The sequence below is a fragment of the Euprymna scolopes genome, chromosome 29, assembly GCF_053919585.1.
Source record: "Euprymna scolopes isolate OS-2025 chromosome 29, ASM5391958v1, whole genome shotgun sequence".
Classification (NCBI taxonomy): Eukaryota; Metazoa; Mollusca; class Cephalopoda; order Sepiida; family Sepiolidae; genus Euprymna; species Euprymna scolopes.
Window position 1 is genome coordinate 102,002,165 of NC_136510.1, and position 15,981 is coordinate 102,018,145.

At 36.7% G+C, this 15,981-nt stretch overlaps 1 protein-coding gene across 1 annotated transcript in view; it reads left to right on the plus strand.

Annotated features, from left to right (window-relative positions):
- LOC145252367 (uncharacterized) overlaps window positions 1-15,981 on the plus strand; it is a gene marked incomplete at its 3' end in the record, with an annotated part of 37,124 nt that overhangs the window by 20,645 nt on the left and 498 nt on the right. The window contains exon 2 of the mRNA XM_080111765.1: window positions 10,018-10,068. Coding sequence (XP_079967891.1) covers window positions 10,018-10,068 — 51 coding nt within the window. The remainder of the gene's footprint in view (window positions 1-10,017; window positions 10,069-15,981) is intronic.

Consider the following 15,981-nt stretch of genomic DNA (forward strand, 5'->3'; position numbering starts at 1 on the left):
AGAACCGTTAATTTCAACTGGGGTCAAGTGAGAATATGAGCGTTGGTGGCAAAAAGAGAGTTTTGTTTGGGATGCAATAAAAGTAACTAGTAATTTAGTATTCCTTTGAATTTGTTCGAAACATGGTGTGAATCAAAGCTATGACGTCACGTCAAAGCTATAATTATTTTGTTAAGGTTTGGGTTTTGAACTATGAGAAAGTCGAATAGTTTTTTTTTTTCCCTCAACCTGGTAGACTTTGAAACTTCCCTCCTAAATCGCTGTTTCCATGGCTGTAATGTAATGTGAACAAACATCTTGCTGCTCACAGTGCCCCGTTAGATTTAATACCAAACAATAGACCCTTACGTCCAAATGTGGCTTGTTCTGGATGAAAAAAATCTTCAGTCATTCTTTATTCATCTTAATTCTAAGATTTTATTTCTTTTCAAATTACGTTTTCCGTATTATCCCTGAAACATTACGATATCTCTATAATTATATAAATGCAACTGTGTGTGTGTGTGTGAGAGAGAGAGAGAGCTCCTTATAGACTCCGAAACGGCTGAACAGATTTTCTTGAAAAGTTACAAAATTTTATTGTATAAGTCTGGGAGTGATCTTAGTTAAGTTTTATCTCAGAATACCCCCGATAATTACCGATAATCGAAACCGATATTTTAATGTATCTATCATCGGTAAAGCCGTTTTCCCCTATGTCGTCGCTTAGTACAAATGTTAGAACAATGGCCGTAAAAATTCTACTGTGAGTAAGTTGATAGCATTTTTTTTTGTTTTTTGTTTTTGTTTTGTTTTTTTTGCACGACGTGGTCTGTAAGTTCAAACTCTGTACGTAAAAAATGTCTTAATTTTTTTTTTTCATTACCTGCAAAGAATTTTAGAAGAATTGAAAATTTACGTGTTTTTATTTTCTTTATTTAATTTATTTCTTATTTTATTTAATTATTTATTTTGAATGACGTGGTCTGGATGTTCAAACTCCTCACGTAAATTTCTTAATGTTTTTTTTTGTTAACTGGAAAGAAGTTTATATAAAAAAAATTATAAAAGAAACAGTAGGCTCTCTAAAGTGCAACATAGAATAAAATATATTTTGGACGAAGTTACTGCATGGAGGCATGTGAAGCTTCTTCCCGGGCGATTTGAACGGATTTCGATCATAATAAAAATATAGGAGTACAAAATATTCGTTGATCATCATTCAATCGCAGGCAACGTGGGGGTCTACCTGCTAATATATATATATATATATATATATATATATATATATATATATATATATATATATATATATATAAGTAATGTGATTTATAATTTAATATGATTCTAGGGCATTTAACTATCGAGCTTATTATATATCTAAATTACAACGAGCACTTTCTATTTCCTGTATTTTAATTAAACTAGTAATTTCACTATTACATTAAAATACACTCAGCTCTTTAGACTATTGTTCTAATCTCCTTTAAATTATATATATATATATATATATATATATATATATATATATATATATATATATATATAATATAAAGCTGAATGTGTGCGTGTGTGTGTGTGTGTCTGGTCATTAATAGGTTCCTTTATGGTTGACTATTTTAAAAAAAAAATTGATTACATATAATGATAGAAGATGTATCGAGACACAGGAATCGGTTTGTTTGATCTGGCAGAACGGTGGTTCATTAAAATTGTGGGGTCTGCGTTCGCGCCTGGTCCACAAAGTATGGAAATAAAAAATTTAAAAAGAAAAAAAAAAGAAAACGTGTACAAATGTTTTTGATATAGATGTACATAATAATATTTTGATAAGTATGTTTTAACTTAAATAGGGATGGTATAATAAAATTGTGGAGTCTGCGTTCGCGCATGGCCTCCATAGAATGGAAATAGGCACAAACTTTAATAAAAATTTTCATATCTATCTGAGTAAGTATACTTTGAAAATTATGTTTCAGTTTGAGAAAATATGATAGAATAAAATTATGGGGTGTTCATTCGCATCTGACCTCCGTAGAATGGCAATATGTCACAAAGGTTTTTAATATAGATCCACAGAATATTGTGATAAGTGTTTAAGTGTGAACAGATATGGTATAATAAATTATGGGGTTTATCTATTTTATTTTTACTTTCATTATTTTGCTTTGGTTTTGATACCCCCAAATTCAACCTAAATTTACAACCCTTTCTTTTCATAACCTACCATACTTTCATAAATCAGAGATCATTTTCTGTAGGCTATTTTTGAACCCAGTCAACGACGGGTACTTTTGCTAGTATATATATATATATATATATATATATATATATATATATATATATATATATATATATATGTCATTCTAGCAAGAAAAAGTGTGGCTAGAACATGGAATCGAATCTATAGAAATGAAAGCACCTCTAAGTGTTAGTGTAGTGGGGTGATTTTCGTTATACGAAGGATAAAATTTTTTTTCTGTAACACCAACAGATGGATTTTTTCAGTTCTGTTAAAAAAATAATGTTAGACAGTCTCCAAGCGAAAAAATAATGAAAAATTGAAGAGTTATTTGAGTCATAGAAAGTCTTTCAGGAGTTATCTTCAGTTGTAGATTATAGATGTTTGCGAATTCACCGAACAGAGACAGAAGAAAATAAGAGAACGTCTTTCTTCGTTGTTTTCAAGGTTTTCTCTTCTGAAGGACTGAAGTAGTTCAGAAATGAGATCAATGCGCTCGACATGACAGATTGGCCAATGTGTAACCAAATTGTCAAGCAGGGATATTTTTACGTGCGAGAACAATCTTTTTGACCGAAAGAAACCTCCGAACACGCAGATTTGCTCGTACGCTTTAAAAGACAACAAATAACTTGTTAAATAAGTATGCGCTTATTGATAGGTTTTCTTCATAGCCGGGGATCGTTCAAAAAGTAAAGCCTATGTTTTTTAACTCCAAAAATTGAAGAGTTATTTGACCCTCAAAAATCTGTCAGCAGTTATTTTCAGGTGTAGATTGTCGATGCTTGAACTGAGCAGAAACAAAGTAGTTCGTAAGGGTACCAATGAGACCAATGCTGATGTTGTTTATTACGTTTATGGTATATTATTTCAAAAGAGCGTTACAATTAATGTAACAAATATTAGCCTTTTAATTTTATTATTTATTGCCAACATGTCTACAGAGCAAAATCACACGTGTCCTTCGCATCTTAGGTGCGTGAGAGAGAGAGAGAGAGAGAGAGACAGAGAGAGAGAGAGAGAGAGAGAGAGAGGGAGAGATGTAGAGCTAGCAGTTCTTGATTTTTTGGATACAAAAATGTTTTTCGTATTTTAGTGCGATAAAATAAATTTTATTTCTGAGGTCGTTACAAGTTCGTAAGGGGACAGATGAGACCAATGCGCTCAAAATCGCCTAAGAAATCGCATGAGAAAATAAATCTTTATAATCGATACAAATCTCTGAACACGAAGAGTTGCCCAAACGCATACGTCAGCATAAAAAAAGACGATACAAATAACTTAATTAAATCAGACTTCTATTTTTAACACAAAAATGTTGAAGAGTTACGAAGACGTGAGTAGTACGATAAAAACGAGCGATTTTTTTGTGCTACAAAATTTATTTTTCTACATAGTCGTCATCATTCTCAATGCTTCTTTTGCAAAGAATTCAATCATGCATCTTTGCTTCTGACGCACGCCCATGATAGAGGTTGTGTTCTTAGAGTCTCACACTATTAATACCTGCAACAGGGAGATGAAACTTTCAGGTCATTAATGCAGGAGTTCAGTCATGATAACAATGCAATTTGTTATCCCCTCTGATTCATTCGAGCGGAATAAAAAAAAAATAGCAGGCATTAATTTTGGGGCGCTTTTTCGTAGAACAGACCATGACTAAACAAACAATGTATGTACCAAAACAAACAAAACACATATACTTGTAATACAAAGAAGTAGTGTAGAAGATGGGAGGAACAAACTTACATGGAGGTTTCTCGTAGGAGCAGGCCCGAGACCTTGTCTGGTCTTGTTCGTGCAGTAAACCTTGATAGAGTTCAAAATAAACTTCGTAGCCTCGTAGGAGGTGTCCTTTTCTCTTCCCTACAACCTCTATCTCACAGAAGATATGTTCCGAGGTTGTCTCTGCTTTATCGTTATTTTCATGGCAAGTGCTCGACTGAGCTTCAATCTATGGTCCCCTCCCTCGCCAAACTTTCACAAGAAACACTCGTCTAGCAGAAAACACTATCAATAATTACCCCCACTCTTTATCTGTGCTTAAACCTAAACGTAGATTCCATGAACAAAGCTTCTTTCTTAGAACTGCACGCCTGTGGAATTGTCTTCCGTTTTCGTGCTTTCCATCCGACTACAATATGGTTGTCTTCAAGTCCAACGTAAACAAGTTCTTGATGAGCCGTTCCACTTAAGTTAACAAATTTACCGAATTTCCATTACTAACCATTACTATATTGTCCAATTGACTACAGTTCACTCTTAACCCTTATCCTCGAGTGGTCTCTGGGCCTTGATAAATGGTTATGCTTATCTAAAAAAAAATGGTTGGGTATAAAATCATTGTCATTCTTGGATATCATGAGATCTGTGACAAGGTTACATATGCTCTCAAGATTTTGTGATTTTCCAAAGGGTCACAACTCTTAAACTTTTCCCTTGAAAAAATATTGCTTTGAAAAGGGAGACAACTTTGTCATCTCTACATCCTTTTACTCTGTCTTTCATTCTTTTTTATTCCTTTCACGTTCCAGTGCTTATTCAGATTGGCACTTATGGCAGCAATTTTAAAGTAAAGAAAATACAGAAAAGTCTGTAGGATGTCACGGAATGAAGATTAAATATTCCAAAAATCACGTAATTTGATCAAGTAGGTTTTCTTTTCAATTCAAGAAAATCAAATTTTATTCCGTTTCAATACAGAGGGGGTGGGCAGAATCCATGAAGGAATCAAGGGCAGACAACCGACTTTCATTTTTTGTCTATTTTGGATAATGTTAAAAAGATAACTGAAAGGTACAATATAAAAACAAACAATACTTTATTAACATAACCTGTATTTATAGATTTTCAGAAAATAAAATATTCAAATTATGAAAACATTTTTTTAGAAGGGTCATTTTATATGAATTAAAAACAAAATTTGAAAAATATTAAAATGGCTTCCGCCTTCACTTACCGATTAAAAAAAAAAATGGCATTTTTTTTTCAAATATTAAAAAAAAAAAAAAAAAAAAAAAAAAACTACTTGATCATTTTTTGTGATTTTTGGAACATGATATTTTCATTTCGTGACAGGATAAAAACTTTTCATTTTTATTGCTCAGAACATTTTTTTTTTTTTTAGAAATATCATTTTATTAAAATTAAAAACAAAATCTGAAGAATATTTTTAAAAACTTCAGCCTTCACTTAACGGTAAACAAAAAAAAAACGGTAAATTTGTTTTTTCGAAAATAAAATATATACGTGAAAATTTATGATTTTTGGAATATGCAATCTTCATTCCGTGACAAGTAGGTACAATATGAAAAATTTTCTTCATTTTTGTTTATCACCATAAATGATAATCTATACAAGCACCCATTTTTCTTTTTTACTCCTTTCATTTTTTTACCTCCTTTCCAGAAGATTAAACATAAGGTCAAGTGTGGGCTTGATCAAAATGTTTATGTGGAACGAATTGGAGTTGAATTTGGCACATCTTGATTTCCAGTCCGTGTCGTTAACGACTTAGACACAGTCACCTATTTTATACTTTATCTGCTCCTTATTTATATTTTTATTCTTCCTTCAAAGTTTCCCTTTGCTCTGCCTTGTATTCTCATCTTTTTTTAATTCTCGTCTTTTCTCGACTTTCTTTTATGCATTAACTCTTCCTTTCACCCTTCTCGTTTCCGATTCTTCCCCTATCACCTCTTCACTTCTCTTATTTTAAATTCTTTTCGCTTTCTTTCTTTCTGAGTCTTGTCTTCGTTGTTGTACTCCTACCTCTTTACTTCTATCATTTACCTCCTCCTTTCACTCCTCTTTCCTAATTCTTTTCCCCCTTTTTATTCATTCATTTTTTCTTTTCCCCGTCCTCCCACTCTCATTGCTCCGACTTTTACCCTCATTTTTTTTTTTGCTCCTCTTTCCTATTTGCCCCTTTCTCTCTGCGATTCTTATTCTCTCCCTTTTACTCTTTCTAGTTGTTCACTTTTATGTTCTTTCACTCCTCAATTTATACTACCACTATCCCTCCCTTTTACTCCTCCTCCAACTCTCATTTACTCCCTTTCTTTTCGATCCATTTTTGCCTCATCCCCCACCCTCCTTCAATGAGTTTCTTTTTCTCTCTTTAGCCTTGATAATTGTCCTCAATACTTTAACATTAATTAAAAACCCCAAAGGCAAATTGAAGCATATTTTTCACTTTTTTTTTTTTTTTTTTTTACTTCTTAATTTAATTCATATTTCATTTGTTTTAAATATCAACTCATTTATTGATTCAAGAATACGCGCACGCGCGTGAGAGAAAGAGATAGAGAGCGACACCGAAGAATAAGGACGCGTTTCTACATACTTTCATTGTGCGTACGAGTGTGCTTGCAACGGCATCCGTATATCACGTATACCATCTTATCTCATATTTTTCTAATAAAAAATAAATCCAAAAATATAAAAGCCACATGGTGCATGTGTATTAACGCTGTTATAGGTGAACTTAATCGCGAGAACATCGCAAAGAAACTAAGCCTGTTGGATAGATATTCGCGTATTAGAAAGGTTTCTTTTCGGTTTCCTTTGTAGTGCATTTTTTTTTTTTTTCTTTTTAATAAAATCTTATATCTACCATTTTTACACTTCGTTATCTTAACATTTCCGCAATTGTTATTTCTACATTAATGCACTTCCTTCTGTCATTTTTCAGCTTGTGTTTCGGACACTCAACTTTCATTTGTTATTCATTTTTCCTCAAGCACATAGAATCGCTTTCATTTCTTGATTTCCTTTCGACTTTTTAAAATTTATTTCTTTATATTTTTTTCACTTTTTATTTCTATATAATTTAACATTTTATTCATTCGGTTTTTCATTTCATTTATTTGGTTATTCCTGTTTTTCATTCATTTCTTCATTTGATTTATTCAGTTATTTTTCTTCGTTCTTTGGATTTCTTACATTTTTCCATCAATTTCGCCAATTTTTACATTTTTCATTCATTTCTCCAGTTTTTACATTTTTCATTCATTTCTCCAGTTCTTACATTTTTCATTCATTTCTCCAGCTTTTCATTTTTTTTCATTCATTTCTCCAGATTTTTATTTTTTTCATTCATTTCTTCAGTTTTTCACTTTTTTTTTCATTCATTCATGCCTTCAGGGTTTTCACTTTTTTATTCATTTTTGTAGTTTTCCCATTTTTTCATTCATTTGTCATTTTCCCATTTTTTTCATTCATTTCTGTAGTTTCCCCATTTTTTCATTCATTTCTGTAGTTTCCCCATTTTTTCATTCATTTCTGTAGTTTCCCCATTTTTCTCATTCATTTCTGTCATTTTCCCATTTTTTTCATTCATTTCTGTAGTTTCCCCATTTTTTTCATTCATTTCTGTAGTTTTCCCATTTTTTTTCATTCATTTCTGTAGTTTTCCCATTTTTTTCATTCATTTTTGTAGTTTTCCCATTTTTTCATTCATTTCTGTAGTTTTCCCATTTTTTTCATTCATTTCTGTAGTTTTCCCATTTTTTTCATTCATTTCTGTAGTTTTCCCATTTTTCTTTCATTCATTACTCCAGTTCTCCTATGTTGTCATATAACCCTCCCCCATTTTTTTGTCATTCATTCTTTTATTCCTTACATCTCTCAAAACTTCATATGTATTTCCTTCATTCACTATTTCTTCAGTTTTTTCTTATAATTCATTGTTTATTTCTTCTCTATATTTTTCACTTCTTTCCTTCATCCTTATATAATTTTTTTTCATTTAATTCATTCAGTTTTCCATTTAGTTTATTTGGTTCTTCCTGTTTTTCATTCATATTTTCAATTAATTTCTTCAGTTAATTTTTCTTCATTCAATTTTTCGTTTATTCCAGTTTTTCCATTTCTAATTCAGTTTCTCGATTTTTTTTTTGATTTTTTTCATTTATGCCTGCATTTCTTTCATTTTCTTTCTTGTATTTCTTTTTTTTTTTTTCATTCGGCACATCAGTCAAAACTTCATCCATTTCGTCATTTCTTCATTATTTCATTTCTTCAGTTTTTCTTTCTATTCATTAATTCCTCATTTTCATTTTTTTTCAACTCATTTCACTTAACTACTTACACCCCATTCTCACGCACGCTTGCTAATTTACAATTTGATCTGTTGGCATACTTTCAAATCAGGAATCCCTTACATCTATTTACTGATATTATTTTTTGGTATGAATTATGTAATTTTTTTTTTTTTTACTTGTGTTCAGTTTGCTACATAAGTTTACAATAAATTGATAACCGCACTTTAAAAGTGCATGTATCGTATAATATCATAACAGTAACATTCGTATTTGCATCTAATGGATACAGTTGAATGTTATAGAATCGGCTATAGAAAAGTGAAGCGGAGAGAGAGCGGGAAAATAAGAGAAAGAGACAGAGCTGGCGAGTGAGAAAGAAAGAGACAGAGCTGGGGAGTGAGAGAGAAAGAGACAGAGCTGGCGAGTGAGAGAGACAGAGCTGGGGAGTGAGAGAGACAGAGCTGGGGAGTGAGAGAGACAGAGCTGGGGAGTGAGAGAGAAAGAGACAGAGCTGGGGAGTGAGAGAGAAAGAGACAGAGCTGGGGAGTGAGAGAGAAAGAGACAGAGCTGGGGAGTGAGAGAGAAAGAGACAGAGCTGGCGAGTGAGAGAGACAGAGCTGGGGAGTGAGAGAGAAAGAGACAGAGCTGGAGAGTGAGAGAGAAAGAGACAGAGCTGGAGAGTGAGAGAGAAAGAGACAGAGCTGGAGAGTGAGAGAGAAAGAGACAGAGCTGGAGAGTGAGAGAGAAAGAGACAGAGCTGGAGAGTGAGAGAGAAAGAGACAGAGCTGGAGAGTGAGAGAGAAAGAGACAGAGCTGGAGAGTGAGAGAGAAAGAGACAGAGCTGGAGAGTGAGAGAGAAAGAGACAGAGCTGGAGAGTGAGAGAGAAAGAGACAGAGCTGGAGAGTGAGAGAGAAAGAGACAGAGCTGGAGAGTGAGAGAGAAAGAGACAGAGCTGGAGAGTGAGAGAGAAAGAGACAGAGCTGGAGAGTGAGAGAGAAAGAGACAGAGCTGGAGAGTGAGAGAGAAAGAGACAGAGCTGGAGAGTGAGAGAGAAAGAGACAGAGCTGGAGAGTGAGAGAGAAAGAGACAGAGCTGGAGAGTGAGAGAGAAAGAGACAGAGCTGGAGAGTGAGAGAGAAAGAGACAGAGCTGGAGAGTGAGAGAGAAAGAGACAGAGCTGGAGAGTGAGAGAGAAAGAGACAGAGCTGGAGAGTGAGAGAGAAAGAGACAGAGCTGGAGAGTGAGAGAGAAAGAGACAGAGCTGGAGAGTGAGAGAGAAAGAGACAGAGCTGGAGAGTGAGAGAGAAAGAGACAGAGCTGGAGAGTGAGAGAGAAAGAGACAGAGCTGGAGAGTGAGAGAGAAAGAGACAGAGCTGGCGAGTGAGAGAGAGAGAGGGTTGGCGAGTAGGAGAGAAAGAGAGTTGGCGAGTGAGAGAGAGAGAGAGTTGGCGAGTGAGAGAGAGAGAGTCGGCGAGCTAGAGAGAGAGAGTCGGCGAGTTAGAGAGAGAGAGAGTCGGCGAGTTAGAGAGAGAGAGAGAGTCGGCGAGTTAGAGAGAGAGAGAGAGTCGGCGAGTTAGAGAGAGAGAGAGAGAGTCGGCGAGTTAGAGAGAGAGAGAGTCGGCGAGTTAGAGAGGGAGAGAGTCGGCGAGTTAGAGGGAGAGAGTCGGCGAGTTAGAGAGAGAGAAAGTCGGCGAGTTAGAGAGAGAGAAAGTCGGCGAGTTAGAGAGAGAGAAAGTCGGCGAGTTAGAGAGAGAGAAAGTCGGCGAGTTAGAGAGAGAGAAAGTCGGCGAGTTAGAGAGAGAGAGAGTCGGCGAGTTAGAGAGAGAGAGAGTCGGCGAGTTAGAGAGAGAGAGAGTCGGCGAGTTAGAGAGAGAGAGAGAGTCGGCGAGTTAGAGAGAGAGAGAGTCGGCGAGTAAGAGAGAGAGAGAGAGAGTCGGCGAGTTAGAGAGAGAGAGAGTCGGCGAGTAAGAGAGAGAGAGAGTCGGCGAGTAAGAGAGAGAGAGAGAGTCGGCGAGTAAGAGAGAGAGAGAGAGTCGGCGAGTTAGAGAGAGAGAGAGTCGGCGAGTTAGAGAGAGAGAGAGTCGGCGAGTTAGAGAGAGAGAGAGTCGGCGAGTTAGAGAGAGAGAGAGTCGGCGAGTTAGAGAGAGAGAGAGTCGGCGAGTTAGAGAGAGAGAGAGAGAGAGTCGGCGAGTTAGAGAGAGAGAGAGAGTCGGCGAGTTAGAGAGAGAGAGAGAGTCGGCGAGTTAGAGAGAGAGAGAGAGAGTCGACGAGTTAGAGAGAGAGAGAGAGAGTCGGCGAGTTAGAGAGAGAAAGAGAGTCGGCGAGTTAGAGAGAGAGAGTCGGCGAGTGAGAGAGAGAGGGGGCGTGAGAGAGAGAGATGGGGGCGTGAGAGAGAGAGAGATGGTGGCGTGAGAGAGAGACATGGTGGCGTGAGAGAGAGACATGGGGGCGTGAGAGAGAGACATGGGGGCGTGAGAGAGAGACATGGGGGCGTGAGAGAGAGACATGGGGGCGTGAGAGAGAGACATGGGGGCGTGAGAGAGAGACATGGGGGCGTGAGAGAGAGACATGGGGGCGTGAGAGAGAGACATGGGGGCGTGAGAGAGAGACATGGGGGCGTGAGAGAGAGACATGGGGGCGTGAGAGAGAGACATGGGGGCGTGAGAGAGAGACATGGGGGCGTGAGAGAGAGACATGGGGGCGTGAGAGAGAGACATGGGGGCGTGAGAGAGAGACATGGGGGCGTGAGAGAGAGACATGGGGGCGTGAGAGAGAGACATGGGGGCGTGAGAGAGAGACATGGGGGCGTGAGAGAGAGACATGGGGGCGTGAGAGAGAGACATGGGGGCGTGAGAGAGAGACATGGGGGCGTGAGAGAGAGACATGGGGGCGTGAGAGAGAGAGATGGGGGCGTGAGAGAGAGAGATGGGGGCGTGAGAGAGAGAGATGGGGGCGTGAGAGAGAGAGATGGGGGCGTGAGAGAGAGAGTGAGATGGGGGCGTGAAGTAAGCAACGTCTAGCCGGGTCAGTACCAGATGGGTTACTCTTCTAGAAGGCAAGACGTTGTATGTACCGTGAGGTAAAATATCAGGTTGGGAAACTGGCGTGGTCTATCTTTCTCTCAAGAGTAGATGGGACTCTCTTAAGGCAACCCATCTAGTGATTGCGTCACGATAAATATACCCTTGATAGCCCTGGCGAAGCATCAAGTATTCAGCTCCGGAGAAATTTTGAATTACACTACAAACTCGTGTAGCGAGTTCAATCTCAGCTGCGGCCGCATGTTACGTTTTATATTTAAAAAAAAATCCTTGTATATGCACACACGCACACATGAACATACTTTTTACAAAAACGCTGGGGAATTTATTAAGTAGGTTTAACTCCACAAAATGAATGTGGTATTGTGGTAAATGGTGCCAGTCAAGATTAATCTCCAAAGTTTTCAAGACCTTTTAGAAAGACCCTGCACACACACCCTCCCCCAAATTTCTTAAGGCTTCATGCGTAAGTTTTTGGTTTGTTAATTTTTACATTTATCGTTCAAATTTTAAATTGTAAAATTTACGATCAATAAACTATATTAATAGGAACAAAGTGCAGTATCTGTTCTGATGCTACACTTCACCTTTTCTGTTATCGGTCAGTGGAGGAGAAATCTTTCATGACCGAGACAATTTTTATTTTTGTTCCTATCCAGAATGCCTCTTTTTGGGGACCTGATTTTTTCCCCCACATTAAAAACCGACCTTGTGTCTAACTCTGCCCTCGTAGGGAGGCAAGTAAATGGAAAAAAAAAATGGAAGAAATCAGCCAAAAGAAAACATGGCGTACCACCACATTTGTGGAGGTGTAGTCAGTGCATTTTTCGTTACATAGACAATTATTCAACATTGACTTAGAAATCTGATGGGCATGATCTGTTCCTTACCTCTTTCTCACAGAAGAAAAGTTTCTCTCTCTCTCTCTCTCTCTCTCTCTCTCTCTCTCTCTCTCTCTCTCTCTCAGTTCCATGCTAAGTCCTCGACTGAACTCCAATCTGATTTCTCCTTTTAAAATATTTTTATAGTAGGTGCTTGACTGAGCTCCAATCTATGGTCCATCCTTGTAAAACGTTTGTAACAAATACTGGACTAGTTGCAACAATCAACTTCCCTCATTCTTCATCTTGCCTAAACCTAAACGAAAATTCCACGAGCAGAGTTTGTTTCATAGAACTGCTTGTCTGTGGAACACAATACGGTGTGCCTGCTTCCCAGATGACTATAGCATGGTCATTTTCAAATCTAATGTAAATAAATTTCTAAAGTAACCAAGCCCTACCCAAGTTCGCTTTTCCGAGGAATGGTGCACCTTCTCCAAGTGATGCTATCTTAAGTAATAGCACGAAGCTGGATACTCCACCAGACTATATAAATTCTTGTCCTGGAATCCAGTATGACCAAGATACCAAAGAGAAAGATAAACAACATATGAAAATGGTTAATTGGAGAGAGGAAAATTATGCTATCAATTTTTTTACTCAGTGTTTGAGAGATAAAGAATTAAATGGAACATTCGAATATCTATGTATCTCATATAGACTTCAAGTGTTAACTCCAGGTTGTGGACCCTTTGACTTTTGAGAACTTCGACTGAAGTAAAATAAAACAAAAAAGTAAAACTACATGCATTGCACTTTGCTTTTTTTTACAACGTAAATCGCGTCAGACAAGGCATGAAACCACCTGATGCAAGTAGTTAAAAAAAAATTCAAGGTGAAAAAAAAAATCAACCAATGATAAATTTTAGATGGATAAATTCCAACCCAGAAAACAGCAGTTTTTTTCCTTTGTCAGAAACATTAATCATAGAATGCGAGGACTAAAAGATAAAATAAGGGAAACGAGTTACGAAGCTGTGGAATTGTTTCCACAGTCACTGTATTCTCTTGATCTAGCCCCCAGAGACTATTGCCGGTTTACAGAGCTCAAAAGAATGCTCCAGGAAAACAGATTTGGATTTAACAAAAAAAAAAAAAAAAAAAAATCTCCTAGATCTAAGACGTATTTTGATACCAAAACACAAGTCGTTCATAAAAAAAAAAATTTTTTAAAGCATCAAACCGTTAGCGAAGCATTAGAATCGGTGTATCGCTCTAGACCAGAAGTTCTCAACCAAAAGTAAATTTACCCCTATGGGGTAAAAATTATATAGTCGGATGTAAATAATTGAAGTATCTGATAATTTAAAAATAATTATTTCTTTTTAGATTTTGTCATCTCTAAGAAATGTAATACAAATTAACTTAATTTTTTTTTTTATTTAGGTTATTTTTCTTTATTTTGTGACACGGGTGTATAATATAATATTTATACAAAACTTAAAAACCTTGATCAATTTACGTGATTTTTGGAATATGATATTTTCTCATATTCCAAAAATTACGTATATTGATCAAAGTTTTTTGTTTGATTGTTTAACTAAGAAAATCAAATTTTATGATAAAGCAAGACGTAGGAGTTTTGATCAGCCATGATATATACATACAGGAGAGAAAACTCAATTACAACTATCGAGATCAAAATAAGATGATTGATACAATTTAGTATTAAAATCGCTAAAATTCATATTTTTTTTATTTTCTTAGTTTAAAAAAAAATACTTTATCAATTTACCTGATTTTTGGAATATGATGTCTTTGTTTCGTACCGAGTATATGCATAATAAAGATATATTAAATAAGTGTAATTCTAAATAAGCACGTATTGTTCGATTAATAAGGCTCGTGACTGAATTATACGTTACATAAATAATATTTTTTTCTGTTATATATATAAAATTATGCTAATCGTGATCCCCAAACGAAACCATCATAAAATATATAACCCTTTAAAATCACTTGGTCTACATTTTTGCGAACGCTATAATAAACGTGTGGGTGTGCATGGCTAAGAAAACTCCCTCCAAATGGTCAGTATAAGAAACGCCTGGTGTTCAAAGGATGACAGAAAGAACAGGGCAATGGAGAAGGAGTGCGAGATAATAAGGAGGTACGTACGGTTTCGATATCTAATGGCGGCACCAGTCAATCAGTTTTGTCAATGTAAATTAAAGCCTTGCTCATTACCTAACGATGGATGCTATTTAATTTAGGAATCGCACGGTCAAAGGCTAATTTGGACCTGCTACAAATTAGGCAGACAGTAAAAATTAATTCAAATTTCAGCCGTGGTTGACCTACGAGAATCTGGACGAGGAGGATTGATGTTTATTAATAGAATGGCAAGGCGTAGTCCATAAAGACTTTTTTTATTTTTTTTTAATTTACATTATTATTATTGTTTAATCCAAGATGAAAAGAATCTTATTTTTTTTATATATAAAATGGATGAAGAAGTGACAGAGATGGAAGAGCGAGAAAGAGACAGATTGAGAGATTGGTGGAGAGCGAAAGGAAATGAACATAGAGAAAAGAGAGAGAGAGAGAGACGAGACGAGAAATAGCCCGAGAGATGAAACGAGAGAAGAGAGAAAATCAGAGAGGGAGATGAGAAAACCATAAAAAGAGAGGAAAGAAAACTAAAAAGAGACTGGTAGACAGATAGAGAGGAGAGAGAGAGAGACAGACAGAGTAAAGGAGAGAGGAGGACAGCGGAAAGGAGAAAGAAAAAAAAGACACGAGACAGAGAGAGAAAAAAAGAAAGACACCGGACAAAGAGAGAGAGAGAAAAAAAGAAAGACACGGGACAAAGAGAGAGAGAGAGAGAAAAAAAGAAAGACACGGGACAAAGAGAGAGAGAGAGAGAGAGAGAGAGAAAAAAGAAAGACACGGGACAAAGAGAGAGAGAGAGAGAGAAAATGAAAGACACGGGACAAAGAGAGAGAGAGAGAGAGAGAGAGAAAATGAAAGACACGGGACAAAGAGAGAGAGGGAGAGAGAGAGAGAGAAAGAAAGACACGGGACAAAGAGAGAGAGAGAGAGAGAGAAAAAAAAAGAAAGACACGGGACAAAGAGAGAGAGAGAAAAAGAAAGACACGGGACAAAGAGAGAAAGAGAGAAAAAAAAAGACACGGGACAAAGAGAGAAAGAGAGAGAAAAAAAAGACACGGGACAAAGAGAGAAAGAGAGAGAGAAAAAAAGAAAGCCACGGGACAAAGAGAGAGAGAGAGAAAAAAAAAGAAAGACACGGGACAAAGAGAGAGAGAGAGAAAAAAAGAAAGACACGGGACAAAGAGAGAGAGAGAAAAAGAAAGACACAGGACAAAGAGAGAGAGAGAGAGAAAAAGAAAGACACGGGACAAAGAGAGAGAGAGAGAAAAAAAAAGAAAGACACGGGACAAAGAGAGAGAGAGAGAAAAAAAGAAAGACACGGGACAAAGAGAGAGAGAGAAAAAGAAAGACACAGGACAAAGAGAGAGAGAGAAAAAGAAAGACACGGGACAAAGAGAGAGAGAGAAAGAAAAAGAAAGACACGGGACAAAGAGAGAGAAAGAAAAAGAAAGACACGGGACAAAGAGAGAGAGAGAAAAAGAAAGACACGGGAAAAGAGAGAGAGAGAGAAAAAAAGAAAGACACGGGAAAAAAGAGAGAAAGAGAAAAAAAAGACACAGGACAAAGAGAGAGAGAGAGAGAAAAAGAAGACACAGGACAAAGAGAGAGAGAGAGAGAGAAAAAGAAAGACACAGGACAAAGAGAGAGAGAGAGAGAGAGAGAAAAAGAAAGACACGGGACAA